General features: G+C 53.2%; 1 protein-coding gene across 2 annotated transcripts in view; it reads right to left on the bottom strand.

Moving 5' to 3' along the window:
- The window catches only part of ISM1 (isthmin 1), a 44,214-nt gene extending 42,850 nt beyond the window's left edge, over positions 1–1,364 (bottom strand). The window contains exons 1-2 of one of the 2 annotated variants that reach the window (XM_074536856.1): positions 1,209–1,355; positions 81–553 (exon numbers count right to left, since the gene is read on the bottom strand). In XM_074536856.1, coding sequence (XP_074392957.1) covers positions 81–553; positions 1,209–1,218 — 483 coding nt within the window. In that variant the 5' untranslated portion in view covers positions 1,219–1,355. Of the gene's footprint in view, positions 1–80 lie in introns of both variants that reach the window. The other variant, XM_014268129.3, reaches the window with a different exon arrangement.
- Between the last annotated feature and the right edge of the window lie 6,108 nt (positions 1,365–7,472).

Genomic DNA, 7,472 nt, shown 5'->3' on the forward strand with positions numbered 1-7,472 from the left:
GGCGCCGGCTCCCCCTGCTCGGCCAGCCCCGCGCTGCCCCCGGGGCCGCGGGAGGGTGCGGGGGAGGCGGCGGCACTCACCTGCCGCTGGCTGTGGTTGCCGGCAGCCGAGGGGGCGTGCGGCTCCCCGCCGCCGCCGCGCAGCACGGTGATGTGCAAGGTGAGCAGGAGCAGCCCCAGCAGCAGCAGCAGCTCCGCCGCCAGCCGCACCATCCTCTTGAGCCGGGCGGCTTTAGGGCCCCGCGGCGGCGGCGGCGGGCGCGGAGGAGGCGGAGGAGGAGGAGGAGCCGCGGCGGCCGCCGCCACCGGGACGGCCACCGGAGCGGCCCCGGCCCCGGGAGCCGCAGGACGGGCGGCGGGGAGCGCGGCGCTCTCGGCGTCGGCGGGGCGGGCGGCGGGCGCGGGGCAGCGGCGGCAGCAGCAGCAGCAGCAGCAGCAGCGGGGGCCGCCGCACCACGGCGGAGCCACGTCGGGGCGGGATGCGGCCAGAGTCCCGGCGCTGCCCGGCGGCGGGCGGCAGGGACCCGAGGCCGGCGGCGTCTCTGCGGGCAGCCCTGCAAGCCAGAGGCACCGCGGGCCGTCGGAAGGAGGGAGCGGGCGGCCGAAGCCCCAGCGCCGCCTCGGGGAGCCGCGGCCGGCGGAGAGCAGCGGCTTTCGGCGGCCGGCGGGGACACGCTGCGAGCACGGGGGCAGCCGGCAGTGCGTGTGCGAGGGAAAGGGAGGAGGGAGGAGAGCCAGGCGGGGGGGGCCGGGGACGAGTCTCACATGGCGGGGAAGCCGGGACGCTCCGAGGGGAGGAGAGAGCTCGGGGCTATCGCCTCCCTCCGTGCGCGGGGATGGGGGTGGCCCCCGCACCAGCTTCCCCCGCCGCCGCCGCCGCCGTGTCCTCGCCCGCCCCGCGGCTCCCCCCTCCCCTCCCGACGGCCGTCGAGGCGTCTCCCTGCCCTGCCCTGCCTGCTCTGCCCGTCCCGCGCTGCCCCGGCCCCTCGCCGTGCGCGGAGAACGGAGCGGGGCACCCCGCCGGCTCCCAGCTCCCCTCGGGCTGCGAGCTCCCCGGGGAAAAAGAGGGACAGATTGCAGCTTCCCTCTCCCGTCCCCCTTCCTCTTCCTCCCCTGGCTCAGCCGTGGGAAATGGGATAGGGGGCAGATCTGGGTGGAGGGGATGCGCAAAGCTTCAGCTGCCCGCTGCCCTCCCGAGGAGTTGGATACCTGGCTCCATGTCTCCTCTCTGTTCCCTCCAATGCCCTGGGGCTGGCAGGGGCAGCGCTGCACTCGCTCCTGCCACCGTGCGTGCGTGTTTGCGAGCGGCTGCCGCTCCTGCTGCTGCTGCTGCTGCTGCTGCTTCCAGCCCCACTTTCTCGCCCCCTCGCTCTGTGTCGGGAGAGGTACGTGTCGGATGCTTTTATACCGCCCTGCCTCCTTCCCCTGCTCCCCCCCTTTTCCTTCGCCCTCTCTGCAGCCTGGCGTGTCCCCCCCTCCTCCCCGTGCCGAGCTGCTCCTCTCCGTGCCCTGCTTTGCCAGAACACCGCACTGCTGCTCCCGCACCCCTCCCCACACACGGCTGCACCTTGCGTCCCCCCTGCCAGCCCTGCTCGGCTGGAATGGATCTGCCCTGCAGGGACACGTCCCTTTCAGCCGGTCTGTGCGGCCCCAGTGGGACTCCGCCGGAGTTTGACACTCATTACTCTTCCTCTTGGTTGCTGACCTGTGCCAGTACTGTGGAAAAACCTTTCTCTCTCAGATGGGAGGCCCTCAAACTTAAAAGTAACGTGGGCTTGAGAGTATGTGAAAATGAGGGTCGGATTATGACTTGCTGTAAGTCAATATCTCAGCGCCCAGTCTGAGGGAGCTGGGCTGCTTTGCGGGTGCTCAAGGTGCAGCTCAGTGTAACAAGAACAAATACAGCTCAAATCAATTTGAAGCATAAATAAAGCCTCCTAACAAAAAAGGGGAGTTTTGGAATCTTTGTTGCCGTTCTTGCGCAATTGGGAATGTTACGTGTAAAAATGAGGATACGAACAATCTGTGAGTATGTGACAGCTGAGAGGCTGAATTGGTCTAAAACGTCTAAATTGGGGGAAAAGTATCCCCCAATCTGAAACATTTTCATCTGGAGATCAATGTCCTCAGCAGGGTTTCCTGTAAGGTGAAAGTGAGATGTTCTTCCAATGTGCAGTGCCAGCTGGGACAAGGCACATCATGGGAGCCTTAGCCCTCACTGTGCCCTGGGAAAGTGGCACTTTTGGGGCATGAGGAGAATGAGAACTCCTCAGAGGTTCCTTGCAGGTCTTGGAGCATCTGAAGGCTGTGGCCATGAGTGAGTCAGGATGATGTCCAGTGATAACCACTGTCAATGACTGCGCAGGAATCAGGCAAGAATATAGTTAATATGATTGCACTGGGGTATCATTAAAGATGTGACCAAAAGCCACAAACCCCAAACCTTCAGATTTAAGGGTTTTTAAATCCACAAACATGCTCCATGTTAGCACTGCAGTAGGAATGATCAGCACAGATGGTTGTACAGGGCAGGGACTGCCATGGGTCTGCCCTGAGTGTGTCAGAGGTGCAGCTTCCATCCCGTGACAGCACTTGTTGAAAATTACCCGGTATGGCACCGATGCTCTTGGATCATCCAGAGCTATTCAATACTGCATAAAGCCATAACAGCCTGCGGGACTGTCACCTGGCTTTTAAAAAATGTGGTGCCTTTTTTTTTTTTTTTTAACCCAAACATTCCTTGGGCTAATCAAGAAGATAAAAACACTGACTGTACTTTGGATGTCATCGCTCGGCCTTGGCTCTCCTCCTGCCACCCTTGCTGCCATCCTGGTGGCAGTGAGCAGAAGCAGGGCAGCTACAGGAGGCAGGCTTGGCAGCCAAGAGGCACAAGTGTCCTCCAGGTTTGCCAAGTCTGACCATACCTAGTGGCTGTTGAAGAAAAGTGGAAACTTGGCACATAAGTTCTGCATTTCAGAGCTTCATAGCACCAGTCGACAGCCCTCAGAGCAAGGCTCCTAATGCAAAACAGTCTGAGTGACAGCCTGGTTTAAAACACACATGGCTCTGCCCCAGCCAAGCTCTGGGTAATGCAAGCTCTCCCTTGCCTTATGAAACTGAACCCAAAGACATCTTTAATCCAGATGAGATGGGCCCGTACTGGTGAGCATCTCCTCGTGGCACATCACTGTGCTGAGCTGTTGTGCAAAGCAAGGCAGGGACAGAGCAGGGCTGCTCACTGCAGGCGGGTGGCAGTGAGCAACCAAAGCCTCTTCCCACTGGAAAAAGTGGGTGTAAAAGTGGCACTTGCGAATGGCACTGCTGCCTGTGAGGCTGTCTGGGACAGCGAGGCAGGAGTGGGCACACACATGCTCTGGAGATCCCCCTCTAAATTCACAAACACTCTCCAGTCAGCAGATGACTTCATCGATGAGTCCAGATGGCTGAATCAAGACCTGTGGGGGAGATGGATTTAAAAGCAGAGGGGAAAGTTCTCTTTTCCCAGCTGGGTGGACCCTGGCTCAAGCAGCCACCGTTTAGTGGTGGAAGATGAAGTTCACAGGAGGAGGAGACCATAGCTAGCCTGGGGGGGATGCTGCTCCTGGGATGTGGTTGTGGGCACTCCACAGGGAGCTGGATCAGCAAGTGGGTCTGGCAGTGGTGCTGGGATAAGAGAGGTGTGTTCCTGTGATAGCTCCCTGTAAATGTTCACAGCTCACAGCTCACCCCTCCACCTCCAGCTTTTACCTTCCATTTCTCTTCCCTCCAGTGAGAAAGGCAGACTCAGCTCCTGTGTGCTCCCAGCTTCTTGCCAGTGCCAGGGAAATAGCAAGAGCCATTGGGAAAAGAGCTCAGGCTCCTTGATGAGCACCATAGTGCCCGGTCAGGTGGTGTAGCCCAGCTCAGGTATGGCAGTCAGGAAGCTGTGGGAGGTCCTTGACACCCTGCCTCTCACACACCTCACAGGTTCCTCCTTGTGCAGCTTCGGGAGTGAGTAGTGGCTGCCCACGTTGCAGGGTGAGGACTCTCTCCTGGGAGGTGTTTCAGGAGCCTGCTGGCTGCAGCTGTGACACTGCCAGAGGAAGGGCCCAGGATCTCCCTTGCACCAGCCTGCCAACAAAAATGCCACTGTGCCACCTTCAGCGCTCCAGGCCAGCAAACTTTGTCCAGGGCTGAATTTGTCGTGTCCTTGCTGACATGTCCTGATGGGGATGCTCCTGTCTCCTGCTGTAGCCATCACAGGTTATCACCCATGTACTGTCCCCCACACTGTCCACTTCATCACTGTGCAGGCACCGGCACTTGGTGTTGGGTCCTGGAAAACAAAGTATTGCCTGAGACCCAGCACACTGCAGAGGCTGGGTGCTCCTAGGGACTGAAATGAACATTTTGCTTTGTTTCATTGATTGTACCTGGTCAAGTGTGAAAAATCCTCACTTTGGATGAGTGCCACCAGGTGACAACCTTCAAGGCCAACATGAAAATCACTGGATAAGAAGTGGAGAGAAAAAAAATCAGTATGATATAATATAAACCAACATAACTCTCTTTATCTCAGAATTGAGAAGGACCACTGGGTTTTATGTCACAGTATCAAGACTTCCTATATTGAAGCAGTCCCAGCAGTTAAAAATTATTGCTGTTTACCTGATTGTCCACTTTACCCCTTGCCTGTCCACCCTGGCATTGCTCCAGGACTGTGAAGGCATCCTGTCTGTGAGATCTGACAGCTTTTCAGAGCAGCATTGCTGCTCCTCAGCCTGCACCCACTCCCAGGATGCTGTCGTTTCATCTTTAAGCCTGGGGGTTGCTTTAAATTTATCAGGGATGAAAACCTGGCTCCACTGAAGTCGTTGGCAAAGCTCCCATTGACTTCAGAGGAGCCAGGATATCACCCTAAGATGCTTTGTAGATTATTGGTGAATGGAAAGCATACGTCTGGCTTCTCCAGGGTTATTATTGTTGGTGGTGACCTCTGCTCTGGCAAGCATTGAGCAAGGCTGGGTTGAGACAGATGCTCAAAGCTTTCCCTACCTCTTCCCCTGCTTCCTCACAGGGGCTTTGCTTTATGGCTCATCATCTTGGATGCTGCTTATCAAGGAATACCTTCCCGTCGCCTGCCAGTGGAATTTAATGCCTGTTTGCCCACATTCCCCTTCCCCCAAGGCCAGCAGATCAGCAGATAGGAGACAGAATGGCTGATTAGCTTTCTAGCCCCAACCTCTTAGCTATAAGCTGCAAATGCACACACAAGTGTCTTCTCTCAAAAAAAAAAAAAAAAAAAAAAAAAGGAAAGAAAAAAGAATAACATTCCCTTGCAGGCAACCTAAGTCTTTCTGTGACTCATGGTTCCTTTATCTCAATAAATTACTACTTGAATAGTAACCACCCTCTTTTAAAAGAGCTGATTAGCTTAGGGTTCTCAGTTTTCCTGCTTCTCCTAGACTGGTGCTTTTCTTCCCGCCTACATATTTTGCCACCAGCTGGGGTCAAGATTTCTGAGTTCTGCAGTGCCTGTGTGACAGGCTGGAAATTCAGCAGCCACTTTATTAAAACTTGAAGCCAAACCGGAAATGTATAACAAGTCTGGATTATGGAATATGGAAATGGAGAAAACAGAAACAACAGTCCAGTTCACTTACCCAACAGCTAGGCTGGGGTTTTTAATACCAAATTCTCTTTATTTTACACTCTGCCACATTTTCACTTTTCAATATGCTGCACATTTTTGTGCTGTGGCAGTACAGGGCTGTGGGAACCAGCACGCGAGGCTGGGCTTTCCAGAAGTGCCCAAAGACTCTAAATTCTGCTGACTTTCATGAGAGCTTGCCACAAGGCAAATTTGTCTCTTTGGAGAAATGCAGTGAAACCAGCAAATGCCTTTCCTCCAAAGAGAGTTTTAGCACTGCAGAAGTGCTTGGGTTGGTGCAGTGGAGCTGAGTGTTTCAAACAGAGTAAAGGCCCCCACTCTGGATTGTTTTACCATCATTCCTGGTGGTTTTTGGCATCAGTGAGCCATTAGATTGGCTCATCCACTAACTTGACTCAGCCAAATTTATCACTAAATTCAAATTATTACATGAAATAAATCAGACTGCAGCTCACCCTGTGTGTACACAGGCTGTCTGTGGGTGCACAGCAGCACCCAAACAGGTCTGGTGGGTGCTAAATACAGAGCAAGGAGGTGATCCTGGCATGGCTGACAGCTAAAAAAGATGTAAATTACCATAAGGTATTGTTTGACTAAGGCTTGAATTTCTTGATTGCTTCTGACAGGTCTTATCCTATGTCCAGCAGTGTAGTTGCCAACATTTTTGAGAGATAAAAAAATAGAAATAAACAGAGCAATTTATACCTTCTGCACCTATGGTTTTCAACTCTTCACTTCTGCAGGAAAAATATCACATTATTGGCTTGCAATTGGCTTTTTTCAAGACTACTTTTGTGACTGGAGATCAGAAACATAATAACAATAACATTATATTATACTGGCCTCATCTGGGTGATTTAACACCCCTGTGGCACAGCCTGTGCAGAGAGAGTTGAACTCCTGTTGGTGAGGTGCTGCTCTGGCACGGGTGAGGATCTGCCTGGTCTGGTTACAGCTCCTGGAAAGGAAATCAGGGGGCTTCATTTTATTGATTTTGCTCAGTCAGTTCCCTGCTTGGTAGCCAGCGCTTGTGTTTCCCAATATCTTTGTGCAGTGCTTGTCAAGTCAAAATGATGCCACATCAGTGAAACGTTTGGTTTTGAAACCTGCATATTTTAATACTCCAGCAATTAAATACTGAAGTGCTGAATTTACACTAAAGTTTCTCAGCCCAATTTTGAACCAGTGCTTCAGTAGTACTAATGATAAACACTCTCTTCTGTAAAGCAAAAGTTTCCAGACAAGCACTGCACACCACAAGCTGATGTAGGAGGGAAAATGCCACAATCCTGTTCCAACAAAAAGGTGGCAGAACCATGGAGAGGGCAGGATCTTTCCCTGCCATTTCGCTCTTTCTCTGAGGGCCATTGGTGCACCAAAATCAGAGCCTGATGAGAAATGCTGTATTCCCTGCAGAGACATCTGGATGATCTGTGACTGGTCTTTTAAAGCACCCATTTTTCTGAAATGCAAGGAAAAAGCTTTTATGGGAATAAATCGTTGTTCTGTAGGGATTGTTACAAGGTGCCCAGTAAAGGTGTTTGGCTGTAAGGAAACACCAAGGATACACTCAGAGTTACTACAGCAGGTGAAGGAATAATTTAAACTAGCAAATGTGTTTAATGCTTTTTATTAAGTTGCTGAGGTGCCAAATGAATTCCAGTACCCAAAATAATAATCCCAATACTAAACAGTGAGAGACTCCCTGGGGAATGTCCCAGCTTGGATAGAACAGGAATAACTGGGAAATGGGGAGGATGACTTTATGTCAAATAAGGCAACAGAGAAAGAAAACAGAGTCTGGGACCTCTCATGTGAAGCAT

The sequence above is a fragment of the Zonotrichia albicollis genome, chromosome 3 (assembly GCF_047830755.1).
Source record: "Zonotrichia albicollis isolate bZonAlb1 chromosome 3, bZonAlb1.hap1, whole genome shotgun sequence".
NCBI lineage: Eukaryota > Metazoa > Chordata > Aves > Passeriformes > Passerellidae > Zonotrichia > Zonotrichia albicollis.